The 15147-nt window shown below is 35.8% G+C and overlaps 1 protein-coding gene across 7 annotated transcripts in view; it reads left to right on the top strand.

The window, feature by feature from the left end:
- Positions 1–15147, top strand: part of 8030462N17Rik (RIKEN cDNA 8030462N17 gene) — an 83003-nt gene that overhangs the window by 45561 nt on the left and 22295 nt on the right. Inside the window, exon 1 of one of the 7 annotated variants that reach the window (XM_006526428.2) lies at positions 12132–13794. The exons of the other annotated variants lie outside the window; for them this stretch is intronic. Within the exon in view, the coding sequence (XP_006526491.1) occupies positions 13764–13794 (31 nt within the window). The 5' untranslated portion in view covers positions 12132–13763. Of the gene's footprint in view, positions 1–12131; positions 13795–15147 lie in introns of those variants that run through there. 7 annotated transcript variants of the gene reach the window in all.

The raw sequence follows: 15147 nt of genomic DNA, 5'->3' as shown, positions 1-15147 counted from the left end.
TGTTTAGTCTGGATATTACAGTGCCCTTTGAAATAGATAATCTTTTGGCAGCCTCTCACATTAAAACACCAAAACACATTACTCACATCCTTATCTAAAATGAGTGTCTACACTGTGTTCGTATATACAACACAGATACTTAAGTGTTAATAAAAAGACCATGTTTGTTTATGATGAAATTATTGTTCCTGTTTTTTAATGTTGTTGTTTGCTACGCTCTCTGGTCGAGTCAACTGGACAAGCCGAAAGGCTTAAAAGTCACTCACACAGGGACCCAAAAGGTCTGCGGCAGTTGTTGTTTTTTGAGGCAGGGTTTCTGTCCTAGAATTCATTGTAGAGCAGGCTGGCCTTGAACTCAGAGATCCACCTGCCTCTGTCTCCCAAGTAACTGGGATTAAAGGTATTTGCCACCACTGCCTGGCTTTAAAACTTTTTAGTACTACTTTTTAGTAGTTTTTATTTCTCAGCAAATTTGAACAAGAATTCTTCCAAATTCCTGTCTCCACATATAGCCTCCTACTATCAAAAACCTAAGTGAAAGTATACTTTTTTCTTTTTTTAAAAAAATGATAAACCTACATTGACCTTCTGCTATTACCTGAAGTCCTTTGTACTGTTAGGGTTTACTTAGTTTTTCTAAGTTTTGTGAATTTTGACAAATGTGTCACGTAAATTCATGTTTGTTAGTGTTCATGGCCAGCTATCATTCCTTTGAGGCTGGGACTTTAGTCTTTAATATAAATGTTCTCTCATCATTTCCTAAAGTCAGAATTTTAAGTACCTATTATTATATTCATCCAAAATTAGGTGATGCCAGTATTTAATAGATCAGCTTTCTGATTGTGTCCTACATTTATTTCTACCCAGTATATGTAATGGGGCTAAAAGGAAAATGGTTACTCTTTAAATTCTGCTTAAGCCAAGTAGGGTGGTGACCAGCTATAATCCACCATTCAAGAGGCTAAGACAGTAGTTTAATTCAAGGCTGGGTCCAATAGCAAATTCAAGGCTAGTCTAAGCCATCAAATGAGACCATGTCTCACAAACTGGCCTTTCTATGTAGTTTGGTGTGATGATGCTCTGTAGTCACTCAGAGCCCTCAGGAGGCTGATGCAGAGTGATAGAAAGTTAGAACAGCATGGGATACACAATGACACACTCTCAAAAACAACCAGGAAACTAAAGTATACATTCTATTTGGTCTGGTTTTCCTAAAGCTGATATACAGTAGGTGGAGATACATCCTTCTCAAGAATCATGGATATATAGAAAATGCATTTGTTTTTTAACGCTTTTTTAAAAAGTGGATTCAGTGGAGAAAGAATAGTCAGAAGAGAAGGAGATGAAGAAATGTAGGTTACAAACTAGAAGGGTTTTATTATTAAGTAGAATGGGGTTAAAAAATTGTGCAGAATCATATAGGTATAAAAAGTGAATGGTGTCATTTAAAGAATTTTAGTGTCTGCAGTTATTTTTGATAAGGAGGCATTCTTTGCATCTTTATAGGTAGCCACTAAATGATACAATGAGTCGTGTTTTTAGAAAGAACATGTAGAAAAATGGTAGAACATTCATTAGATTGTGTTTTCCAGTTTTGTTTTTTGGTGGTGCTGAGTATCAAAGCCAACCAAGGCCTCATACATGCTAGGCAAGTGTTCTGTTTCTGAGCTAGATCCCAAGGCTAGCTCTGTTCATCATAGGACATCTTGATGTATATTCCCCAACATTGATTGTCAGTTGTTTTATTCAGAAAGTATTTTTGTACCTGTTATACAGTGTTGGGGACATATTAGTGAATGAAGTCTCTTCCTTCATGAAATAAACTCTTCCTTGAGTAGCCAGATCATTAGGTGGTTTGTAACTAAGAACAATAGGAATAATAATAAAGCATGCAGGAGATGAAGACTGAATGGGGGTTGGCTGGAAAAGCCACTGTAGACAGTATAGTTAAGAGCAGCGTGAGAAGGCATCCTCTTTAATATGGGTCCTGAAAAATGAAGATTTTAGAACTGTTAGTTTTGTTAGAGGCTCAAACCAAGACAATCCAGCTCAAGGATGGAGTTTGTGTAGGGCCAAATCTTAAACCAGAATCTGGTGAGACTACTCTTCTATAGATATTAGTATCTGTTTACAGTGCACATATTTGGAGTATGCTTACATTATGTGAAAAGTTTTTTTTTAACTGCAGGACAACTTAGAACTATTAATATATCCTATATAGGGCACATATGCCCTATCTATCTATCTATCTATCTATCTATCTATCTATCTATCTATCTATCAGACAGGGTCTCATTGTAGCCCAGTTTGACTCCAGCTGGAGGATGGCCTTGAACTTCTGCACTCCCACCTTCACCTTCCAGATATTAGTATTAATAGGAATTCATCACCACATCTGGGTTCATGCAGTGTTGGAAATTGAACCCAGGCTTTATGTATGCTAGGCAAACACTCTACATCCTACATCCTTAGCCTGCATACCCCAAACTTAATACAAGACTCCTTTGCTCCCAGTGGCATACAGTGCATTTAGTCCCTGGCAGACACTAAGGTCTTTATAAGACTTGCCCAAAAGTGCACATAGATTCTGTGCATCCTTTGTGTAGTTTTCTATAAAATTAAAACAAGAGCTGTTAGGTGAGAATTACCTTGTAATGGTTGGTTATGGGTTCACCCGACAAAATATTACCTTTTAGAATTCTAAATCCAACACAGTTAAAATATTCAAATACACCGTGGTTCTCAACCAGAACTGTACATTAAGTATTATTATCTTGAAAACTTTCAAAAGCAAAATAATCTTTAGATATCTTGGAGCCACCCTAGTTTGCGGTATTGTTAAGCCACTCCAGATTCTTAATTTAGCAAAGGCTAAAAATGGGTTAAAGTCCATCTTAAGTAAGAGAACACATTTTCCCAGATAGACCATTGGGGCTATGACAAAGAGTAATATCATACGATATTAGTTATTTATAATTTCTTTATAATAAGTTACTTTGTCTTGGTTAGTGAATTTTAACATTGCTCACCAGGGCTGTATCTATCAGGCTTAAGACAAACAAACAAACCAAAAATAATGCTGTTGCCACTTTCCTGAGTTAAGTGTGTTGAGGTGAAAATACATTTTTTTAGATTATTAATATTTTGTTCAGTGGCCTCAGTGTTTCAAAGCTGGCATCTGTTGCGGTAGGGGATTTGAATGTGTGCTCAAGGAAACAGGAAATGGCTAGGATCACTTGACAAAGGGGCATGGTGTGTGATAGGAACTTATATATAGGCAGTGTTCTAGAAGACTAAGGGATTGTTTTGCTAAGTTACAGAGACAGACAGAGGTCCTGAATGTATTTGGGAAACTAACTCATTTTGACACCAGTTAAGACCATGAGCAGTCCTTGAACCCAGGGGCCCAAAACATGGCTGGTTACTCCAAGAATTCCCCCTCATCCAGTCAGGTGCTTAAATGCTGATGCCCAACTTGCCAGTACTGCCACACAATGCTTTGCTACTTTTTATGTTCCTTGCCTGTTTGAAGGTTGACAATATATTAGAATTCCCAAAGACAGTAGTTTTCTAGTTAATACTGCTAAAAATGAGAAAACTTCTGAATCACCTATGAACTTGTCATTAAAGTGTATTGTCTTCTTTATGAATTAAGCAAAGGGTATACTTCTGGTATTAAAAGTTTCTTTTGATGCTACTTAAAGACTGCATAGTAAACAGGTTTTTGTTTGTTTTGTTTTCAATTAGGTATTAGCTGAGTCTGGCATATACCCATGATCCCAGCGCTTGGGAGATAGGGAGGCAGGAAGACCAAGAATTCAAAGCCAGCTTCAGCTATAGAGGGAGCTTGAAGCTAGCCTGGGCTATGTGAAACCATTTCCAAAAACAAACAAAACAGTATTTAAAACACAAAGCAGTGATTTGATAAACACAAGTTTAGCTTGTGTTTTATTTTGTAGGTTGGAACATAAAAACGTATTTTTACAACAATAGGTAGAAAGGAATGATTCTCTCTTATGTTCATGCAAAAGAAAAGTCTGAATAAAAAATTTTAGCAAAAACAACGCAGTAAAAATAGGTAGTTGGTAACTTGAGATTCTCTTACCATCCATTCCACAAACCTCATTCCGATTCAAATCCTGTTTGATTTGATTTTTTCAGATTCAAATTTTCTATGAAGATTATGAAAGAATGTACTATACAAGCATTTGGATTCCTAGTTATTTAATGAATTTGTCAGCAGTCTTCATTAAATTATAATATATTGTACATGAGAAGCATGTATTACTTTCTTGAGTAAATATTTACTTTTAACCAACTATGCAACATACTGTGTGGAACATCAGGGCATGGTGCTGCAGGCCTGTAATCCCTGAATTTAAGAGGTTGAGGATGGAGGATCAAGAGTTTGAGGTCAGTCTGGGTTATAGGAAATCCTTCCTTAAGGGGAGGGGGCAGTATGCTGAAGGCCACTTTACTGCAGGTTGATTTTCTTCAAGAGGAAAATAGTGCAGTAGCTCCCCTTACTGGGAGAGGGTGTGTTCTAACATTTCCAGTGGATACTGTAAGCTTTATACAGCACCGAACCCTGTATATACTGTCCCCCTACCCCCGTATGTGCATCTCTACTATAAAGCTTAGTTTATACATTAGTTATATTAAGGTTAATAACAATAATAAGCTAGAAAATGTATAAAAATACACTGACAAGTTCTGTGAGTTATTGTCTCAGATTATCCCATTGGACTATATTCACCCTTATTGTGCTTGTAGTAAGATGGCAGATACAGTGCCTACACACCAAGGTGACTAACACTGGCCTAACGTTGGGCTGTATGCAAAGGTGTCTTGGACAAAGGCACTGGGATATTAGAACAGTCTCCTAACTGACATGGCGGATTTCTTTGGGGGATACTCTGAACTAAGGGATGACTCAGAGCTTGAGCTCAGGGCTGTGGAAGATTGCATCACACTCCTCAGAATACTGTGGATATTATTGTGAGTTAGTCATCTCTGCATTTTTCCTTTATTATTTTGGCCCTTAGTTAACTGTAAGGAATTGAAACAATGGAAAATGAAACTGTCCTTATTGGGCAACATTGTATTTCTCATCATATATAAATCAACTTTAATCTTGAGCTTTAAATTAACCCTGGTAGATACCAGTCAGTTGAATTAGATGGGTTTTAAAGTTTCTAGTGAAAATATTTAGTTAATATATTAGTTTAATTTTGTTTTTACTCCTTAGATTGAAAATAACTAATCTCTGGTCATTTTAAAGGTCTCCAAAGGCAATAAGCATGGCAGGATTGACAGGCTTGTTAGACTGGTATATATTATGTTTGTATGTGGGATTTAAAAACATATTTTTGAGGATTTGTAGGAGTATGGTGACAGACATTTAAATTGGCATGAAAGTCTTCAGTTAGGGATATGTAATTTTGCTAATATTAACTGGTTTTTAAGCTTTTACTTTTCTTGCAAGAGAAATTTGGCCTTTCCCTTCATATCAATGAAAAAGAAAAAATATTTTGTGTTTTGTAGATTAGGCATGATGTTTAGAATTTTATATGTAAAAAATTAAAACCTGTAATTCATCTTAATATTTATCAGTAATCTTGTGTGGGAAAAAAAAACCCTGTTTTTCCCCCACACAATTTTGAGACAGGGTTTGTTATAGCATAGGCTGGTCTTGAACACTGTGTAGCTGAGGGATGGAACCTTAAACTTTTGATCCTCCTGTCTCTACCACATCCAGCTTAGGAGGCACTCAGGATCCAGCCTAGGCATGGGTGCCAGGCAGATAGATGCTCTACTGACTGAGCTGGTCCAAGCTGTTTCTTTATTGGTGGTGTTGAGCTTTAACCAGGGCCCCACACATGCCAAGCAGCTATCACTTAGTGACCATGCAGATATTTGCAACTTTTTATTAACAGGAATAGTCTGAGCCAAGGTTTTTCTTTTTCAAAGAAGGGTTGAATTAAATACTTGTAATTTTTTAACTTTTGCACTATAAGTATATGAGAATTGTGAGTTAATCGTGGAAGGTTTAATATGTTTATGCCTAAGAATATCTTTGTAGATTGATATACTTATTATTGCGTAATGAGTTCAAAGTTTATGAACCTTATTTTCAATCTATTAGGATAAGGTTTAAACAATAAGATTTTTCCCTGTAAAGATTTAGGAGTTTCTGATGATTGATGAGATTTTCTCTGAAGTGAAAGTATAGTTACAAACTTTGTCAGTCTATATAAATATATACACATACACGTGTGTGTGTTTTAAGTTTTATATCAATAGAAGGAGCATACCATTTTTAGGTAACTGACTGAATTTTAAATTAGTCAACAAGCTTTCCTTGAAATTGAGAGATGTTTTCAAAAGAAATTTACTTTGTCTTTACTAGAAATTTTTGTGATTCTAGAATCACAAATTTTATTAGAAGTAGACTTGTAGACATTAGAAAATACTGCTTTCATCTCAGCATGTTACTGTGACTTTTCTAATGCATGCATATACTAATATGAGTTCTATTTTGCTTTCTGATAAAATATTTAACATATTAAGCATGACTGAAATTACATTTATTTTTAAAATAAAAAGACCAATTCTTTTAGGACTAGCATGTAAGAAAATTATTGCTGGTATTGATTGCAGTGACTGGATATCGTCTCATTTTATTGTTGAGTTAGAGCTCTATAGATTGTTTTGTTTTGTTTTTTTGTCTTACTTTGTAGCCCTTGGCTAGTCTGGAACTCACTATGTAGACCAGGTTGGCCTTGAACTCACAGAGATCCACCTGCCTTCCTGAATGTTGATTAAAGGCATGTGCCACCACCTTGGCTATCTATAAAACAAGAATAAAATTCAATGAATTGGAAGATTTAAGTAATAGTTGACATTGTAAAGTGATAGGGTGATGTTTTAAGTTCTTAAAGAGATGTTAAACACTTGTCGTTTTGGGAAGTCTTTTTTGCAAAAGTTTGGATAAAGATGTAGAAGTGAGTTTTGGTAGAAAGAGGAAACTGCATAACACTGATTTAATTCAAAGAATATATACTAAAGTATTAAGTTTATCTTAGAGTAAGACTTGGCATTATATAGTCTGAAGAGTTTAGCCTTAAGGGTAATTTTGCAGTGGAAACCTACAGAAATTTTATTCTGATTTAATTTTCACACAGTGCCTTAAAAATAATATATTACTACTGTTTTAAGGATTATTGTTTTGAAAATAGATTTACTCTAATGATAGCATCATTTCCAGAATGCACAGATTCAAAATTCTTCCTTTAGAATAATTTGAGTTTGTACTGTAGACATTTAAAGAACTGGATTATTAAAATTGCCCCAGTGTAGCTGTTATGGAAGTGCCTAGTAGTGTACATTCATTTCCTGTGATTTCCCGTAGTCGCAGAGCAGTTTAAAAGCAGTGATAGAAACTGCATCCTAATTTGTACTCTGGAAAGGGTTAGTCCTGGCAGGAAGCATCTTTCAGCCCACAACACTAATCCAGGCATTGCTCAAATGCTTTTATATCAGTGTCGCCCTTTATCTGGAGTGTACTGTCTCTTAGCATCTGTGTATAGAATTACCTTTTGTCTATCTGGTGGTTGTTTTCATTTGTGTTTTTTTTGTCATGGGATAGAGAATTAGACAATCAAATTGAAGCCTTTTTGGTTTTTTCGAGACAGAGTCTCTCTGTATAGCCCTGGCTGTCCTGGAACTCACTTTGTAGACCAGGCTGGCCTCGAACTCAGAAATCCACCTGCCTCTGCCTCCCGAGTGCTGGGATTAAGGTGTGTGCCAACCATGCCTGGCAAGTTGAAGACTTATTGACAACATGTTATTGCTCCCACTTAAGATTACTGGCCAGTTTATTTCCTCACTGCATTGTGACATCTAAAGGACCATAATCCTCTCACTAAGTTTTAACATTTTCTGACAGTCTTTCTGCAGTCTGTTTTCTCCTTGGTATTTACTAGTTTAGCATTTTGAAATATTTTACACCAAATAATTTTAAGAGAATCTTAACTAGCAGATTAAAGTAATCTGGTTATTAGAGCCACTTATGAGACAGTAACACACACACACACACACACACACACACACACACACATGCATTATTAAAATTGAAGTAACTTTAAAAGTTCAATTAAAATTTTAGTTTAGAATACCTGAGAAATTAAAAGCTTAGGATTTAATATTTTGCATGAGTTTTTAATTTAAAAATTATTTTATTTGTATAAGTGTTTTGCTCAAATGAATGTATGTGTGCCACGGTTAGTCTGTTGCCCTCTATGGTCAGAAGAAGGCAGTGGGTCCCCTGGAACCTGAGTCTCAGATGATTGTTAGCCACTGTGTGAGTACTGGGGACTGAACTCCAGTCCTCTGCACGAGCAGCTGCTCCTGACTTTATAAGAACCATCTCTCCACCCCAGCATGACGTTTTCTTAAAATAAGAAACTTACCTTTAATTTTCTCTCTCTTTTCTTCCTTTCCTCCTTCCTTGTTTCCTCTCTTTCTTTGCTCATTTCTTTCTGCTTTGTTGTTTTTCCTGAGCAACAAAAAGGAGTCTGATCTCAGGGATGTGCTACATATACACATATATGCTTAAGAGAGTATCTTTGGACATAAATTATTGGTAACAGGCCAGATAAAAAAACATAAGAGAGCTAGTCTGGCATGGTGTTACATGCCTTTAATCCTAGTACTTAGAAGACAGAGGCAAGTTGATTTTAAGCCAGCTTGGTGAACATAGCAAGTTCAAGGCCAGTGAGGGCAGCATAATGAGTTCTTTTCTTTAAAAGGCAAAACAAACAAACAAACAAACAACACCCCCACCCCCGCCCAACACAGATGAATTTATTTTGCTTACTGTCATGCAGGTTTTAAAAGAGGGCCTCTGGGTATAGGTTTTTCTCAGCTTATGAAAGCTGTATGCAACTCAAACAAGTACACTGTCATTAATGAAAAAGGTATGTAGTATATCATTTTGTTCAACAAGGCATCTTAAATTGTATTACTGATAACTTTTTATTTTGTTAGTGACAAGGCCTCGTTGTGCCTTTGAACTTGTAATCCTCCTGCCTCAGCGTTGCTCCATCTTGAGATTGCAGGCTTTGTCACCTTGCTTAGCTCTTATTGATAACTTTCTTCTTGTTCTTTTTTTCTTAATTTTTTAATTAATTTATTTTAAAGACAGGGTCTCCTATAATGCTGGTTGGCCTGCACTTACTGTGTAGCCAAGAATAATCTTGAACTCCTGGCTGCACCTAGAGTTCTGGGATTATAGTGTATCATCACACCAGGTCTTAAATTTTTATTTTTAGTATTGTAGTTGACTTTGCCTAATGGCAGTTACATTACAGTTATAGGAAAAATGGTATGCAGGTGTCTTGTTATCCTCATAAGTAGATAATAAAAATTAAAGGCAAATTGTCTTACCAAAAAGCAGTCTTCTAAAAGTATTATTATATTTTATTTAGTTTATACTTTCAAAATGGTTTAAATAATGCATGGGGGTGGTGAGATGATTATGTGTTAAAATGTATAGTATTAAAATAGTTCTATCAAATTTATAAAACTCATACAGTTATTAAATATATTTTATTCTTTTAGGTTCCTCTCAAATCCTCTTCAAAAATGGCATAGGTGCCTTTAATCATAGTATGCACAAGAAATGTATTGGTTTATCTAGAAGGTATATAAATTAATAAATGTAGATAGCATTGAAAATGACTTCATTTCTATGCTTTTGGAGGGAGTCTTAATTTCTGTTCGTTCTTCCTTTGACATGGAGGAAAGTTAGAGTGAGCAGCGGGCTAGAGCACTAAGCACGGGGTAGATGGTCGGATTGCTGTACTAGGTCACCATAGTCTACAGACTTGTCATAAACAAAAGGGAATGGCTGCCACAAAATGTATTATTTTTATTAGAACTTTCAAGATTTGAGAAGAATGTTATTTAATTGCTGATTTTATTTTATTGCGTTCTTTATCATCTTTATACATCTGTGCATCTGGAGTGTAACTAATAGATCAAATAAAGAGTTTGAAAAAGAAATGTTTCTTGTTACTCTGTTGAGGACTCTTGTAATTTTAGTTATTTCCTATGGGCTAATTCATATTACATATTGACTATTCCTGAGTCAAGACATCTTCTTTCTGCAATAAAACTAGTAGTGTTATAATTTATTTATAGTTAGAAAAATTGATTTTACACAGTATTTTTAGGAGATTTTTCAGGATTGGAATTGGTGTACTGAAAGGAAGATAAAATGCCATTATAAACATAAAAGTCTGTCTCCGTGCTCTACTGGTTACAAGTCAGGGTCTGGAAAGACAGCTCAGTGGTTGGGAGCATTGGCTTCCCAATTCAATTCCTAGCACAACATCTATACTGGAATCTGATGACCTGTCCTTTCTGTCCTCTTGTCATGTAGACATACATGCAGGTAGGGCATTCACATACGTTAAATACATATATAAACCTTTTAAAAGAATCGGAGTATTTGAGAAAATGGAAAAATATAGACTGGGTCTGTTTAAAGAACTCAGTAAAACGTTGAATGAATGAATCTTTAGCCAGGAGCTAGACTGGGAGAGATGGTTAATCTAGTATGTGATGCTTGTGCTCGCTGGTCGCGCGTAGTGTGTGTGCTTAGGTCTTCAAATGCTCTGAGCCCGTGTGTTCCTCTAAGTATCTCTATAAAGGACACTGCCTTGTCTTTTCATTGGGTTCACCGAGTCAGGACCTTATCTTTGTACAAACGTCTACGCCTTATGCGGTCATTTTCTTTCGATGAACTTTTTGCGTATTCTGAGTATCTTGAAGTACCCTTAACTTCTCTGCTCCTTTCAAAGTGATAAATGGAGCTCTTTCATCCATTATAGGCGACTTTTCTTCTGAACAAAATGACTTACTGTTTTTCCGTGTGAGACAGTGTAATTCCAAAAACTATTTCCCTGGTTGGAAGGTTATGAAGTTTAAATTTTTTTAGTAACTGAGATGAGCAGAGAGGAAAAAGTTTAGAGCAGGCTGTCTCCTTTTTATTTTAAAAGCACCACAATTTCTAAACATAAAATGTAGTACATAAAATTTCGTTTCTGGTTAGCCCCATTTGACATTTTTTATATTAAAGTAGCTTTATGATTTTATTCAGAAGAAAATTATACTCACACAGCATTTAATACTTCAGGCTGCTTGTTCAGAGACAACACTGCTTTACTTTTGTTTTCTGATGACATAATTCTTTTCTAAGAGTTCCTTTCGCTACTTCCTTATTTATTCAAATGATTCTGGATTTGTGGTTTTTTCTTTGATGGTAATGAAAAAAACAAGTATTCTCAAGCATTTTTTGCCACTTACAAATATAAATTTGTATTTTACTATTCTAGAATATAGTAAGATTAGTGTTTTTGAAAGTAGGTTCTTCTAAAATTCACTCTCTTTGTATCTTGAAGTCTGTCCTGTTCTTTTGGTTCTTGAAGCCTATACTTTGTTCCCTTGTTCGCCACTAGCAACACTATGGGAGTAACTTATTTGAAAGTCTTCATCAGTAGAAATTACAATTTTTTTTTTATCTGCTACTGAAATTTCAAGACTCACTCTTAGAGTCAATTTCTTTAATATTTCTACCTAAGGAACTTAGGTTTTTCATCTGTTCTGAAAGAAGTGGGGTGGAGATAGATGCCTAGGCTAGACCCTGTCTTAAAATTTTAAAAAGGCTGTGCGTGTAGCTTAATGGTAGTGCCCAGCATTCATGAGACCCAGTATTAGAAGCATTCAAAAGGATAGGAAAGCAGCTAAACTGTGTAATTACCTTGTATAGTTATACAATGGTATGCTTCTAGTTACTAAATTTGAAAGGAGAATTCATTATGAATAAGCACATTAAAGAAATATTTTATTTTTTTGTATGATTTTGATTTTTTCCATTAGAACACTTTGAAAAAGAAACTAATTTTATTAAACATTTAATATTAAATAGTGGAGAAGGTTGAAGATCAGAAAGATTTATTAGGAGTAGCAATAAGATTCATCAATGTTTGTTTTTGAAAGTTGGAGCCAGCCTTGGGGGTGGGGTGGGGGTGGGCAGCAGCTCCCTTAGTAAAGTGCTTGCAGCACAAACACGAGGACCTGAGTTTAGTTCCAGGGAACAGAAGCCAGGTGATACTGAAAATGTCTAACTTCGGTTCTCTTATTTTGGAGGACCCCTAGGGCTTGTTAGTTAGGCAGCATAGCCTACTTGGAGAGCTACAGGCCAGTGACAGTTCTTGTTTCAAACCTACAACAAAAGGTGAATGATGCCTGGGAAATGACACTCAGGGTTGGTGCATTTGCATCTATGTACACAAGGTGTGTGTGTGTGCACGTGTGTGTGCATGTGAGTGTGCGCATGTGTGCGTCTGTGTGTAGAGACTGATTGATTAGAACCTGTTCATATAGGAGCTTAGTGTAGACCTAGCACGGTGTATTGTGTGACTGGAAATTAAGCCAGAACTTTGTGCATGCTAGGCAGGTACTTGACAACTGAGCTATCTCCCTAGCTTTGGGTTGATGTTCTTACATAAAAGGTGGTTGGCAGACTTCTTGATTTAAAGACTTTTCTTGCTTTGTAATTGCAACAAGTTATAAGACAAAAATATTTCTCTTAACTGGACATAGTGATGCATGTCTATAATCCTACCTGTCAGGGTCCTCCCCCAAAAGCAATTAGTGAGGGAAAGTTGCACGTGAATAAACTACATACTGATATTACTAACTAATTGTGTTCAGTTTACATGTATAAGGAGATACCTTTAATGTTTTATAGAAACTAACAAATTCATTCATTATGTGCTGATTTTTATGGGTGTGATTGGTTTCAGTAGACAGATGGGAAGATATATTTTGAGTAGCCTTGTTTGTGGTATGGAATATGCTTATGCTAATAATTGAATCTTAAATCATTAATGTTTCCATGCAGGCCTATTGAAGTGAATATTTTAATATTCTTGGAAGTTAAGACAATTTCTAAGTAGGAATTGAGTTGTTCAGTCAGCATAGAGGAATAATCAAGAGGGCAGGAGGAGGGTCCTCATTTGCTCTGCTGTGGTGAACTGACAGTGTTCGACCTTTCAGTTAACACACTGAGTTTTTATAAAAAAGCAGATAAAGGGTTAGAAAATGCCTCAGTGGGTAAGGTTGCTTTTGCAAAGCCTGACCCAAGTTCGACCCTCAGAACCCACAAGACGGAAGGAGAAAACTGGTTCCTGCAAGTTGTCTTCTAACCTGTCCATGCAAATGTGTGCTCTCACACACTCCCATAGTAAATGTAATAAAATAGTTACATTCTGTGAAGCCAGAGAACCAATCTGTCACAAACTGTCACCATTAGTTAACTAATATCACATACTTTTAGAGACCATACCCTGGTCTCAGTGCCTTACAGTTACTCAGTCTTGGCTTCCTAATGATTGTGTCAGAGGATCTTGGAACACAAAACCCTTTTAACCGTGCTTTCTCACTGAAAGTCAAAGTTGGAAAAGTAATTTACTAAAGTTTGTATAGTTCTAAGTTGTCATTATCTGAATCCATTGGAAATGAAAACTGACAGTGAACATAGTTTAACTGTTAAGTATGATTAAGATATGAAAATATTGATGTCTTTGTTTATGATAAATACTAAATTTAAGCTAAGTTATAAGGTGTGCGGTTTGGAAATATGGAAGATACAAGAATGAAGCCAGATAACAAGTTTATACTTGTATTTTCTACTGATGAAGACTTTCAGACAAGTTATTCCCATGGGTAGGTGATGTGACTCTGCATGTATACATACATTTATATTTATTTGCATGATTATACATGTAGGAGTAGTACAATTTTGACTTGACTGGTGACCTCTTCAGTTTGGGGGCAGAGGAGGGGAATACATGGATAAATGGTTCTGAATTGTTATTGGTTATATTCATTTTAGAATAATCAGTAAATAAGTCATTGCAAACACCTGAAGAAACACACAAAGCTCTTTCAAAAACAGAACCTGTGGTCACATAGTCAATATTGTACTTGGCCCCCTTACCCTTTGTACCTAAGTATTTGGACGTCACCCACTATCACGATTCCATGATAATCATTTTGAACTCTGACGAAAATTCTATAGAAAAATGCACTTTTTTTTTTTTTTTAAGAAAAGAAAAACCTCAAATGAACAAATTTTGCTGTTTGAACTAAAATCATTACCATCTTGTTAAATGTTGTGGGCTTTGGTGAACTTGATCGCCCTGTAAGGGAACTGGGAATTATTTTTAATAGTCAACCAAAATTGCCATGATCGTCAGAATTTCATATTGTGATGTGTCTGTCCTTTATATAGTGGCACCTGACAACTCATTTGCTTTCTTATGTTTGATCACTTTTTATTTTTAAAAAATGTTGCCACATAAAATACGGGATAAATACCCCATGTGTATTCTGTGTTGTTCAGTGATGTTTATACAATGGATGTATGTATTGAAGCAATAAGCCTTCATTGTATGATATATTTTGATTCATTGATACATATATTCGTAGGCAAGAGTGTCATAATCATGTGTTTGATACTCATTTGTTGGATGATGTTAAAAATCTGAATGGAGAAACCAGTTTGCTTGCTCTCACCATAGCTAGCTATTGGATAGGACTCCGCATTCCCTTCAGCTTGTTCTAAAATGGGGGTAGAGGAATTTCCTGAAGCAAAACTGTTTCAGAGTACTCTTGCTACTGTGTTAAGAAAAGGGTGGCAACATCATTTGAAAGCATGTGTTCACTTTATAAGCATGACTGCCGGGCTATTGTAGCATGAATTACTGTAGTAGAATTACTTTGGTACTCACCTGCAGTCAGTGATAGGATTTGGGGTTTGAAGCATGCTCTTATTTTTCCAAAAAAAGCTTTCTCAGCTTTCTTTAAAACCTACTCACAATGTTGCTGTCCTTTACTTGAGTGAGCTTATCTTTTTCAGGGAAAAGAAAATATAAACCTTCTTTCTCCCTTGTAGAATACCCAAAGCAAAATCCTGAGAGTGGATTTTGTGGTATTGTCTTTTTGTAGAGTGCTGTAAAGTATGTAACATCCCTGTTAGTGGATAAAGGGCCTCACTGGAGGTTAGTTAATAAGTTA

Source organism: Mus musculus, chromosome 18, assembly GCF_000001635.26.
Source record: "Mus musculus strain C57BL/6J chromosome 18, GRCm38.p6 C57BL/6J".
NCBI lineage: Eukaryota > Metazoa > Chordata > Mammalia > Rodentia > Muridae > Mus > Mus musculus.
The sequence above is the reverse complement of the archived record's forward strand: the minus strand, read 5'-3'. Positions and strand labels throughout refer to the sequence as shown.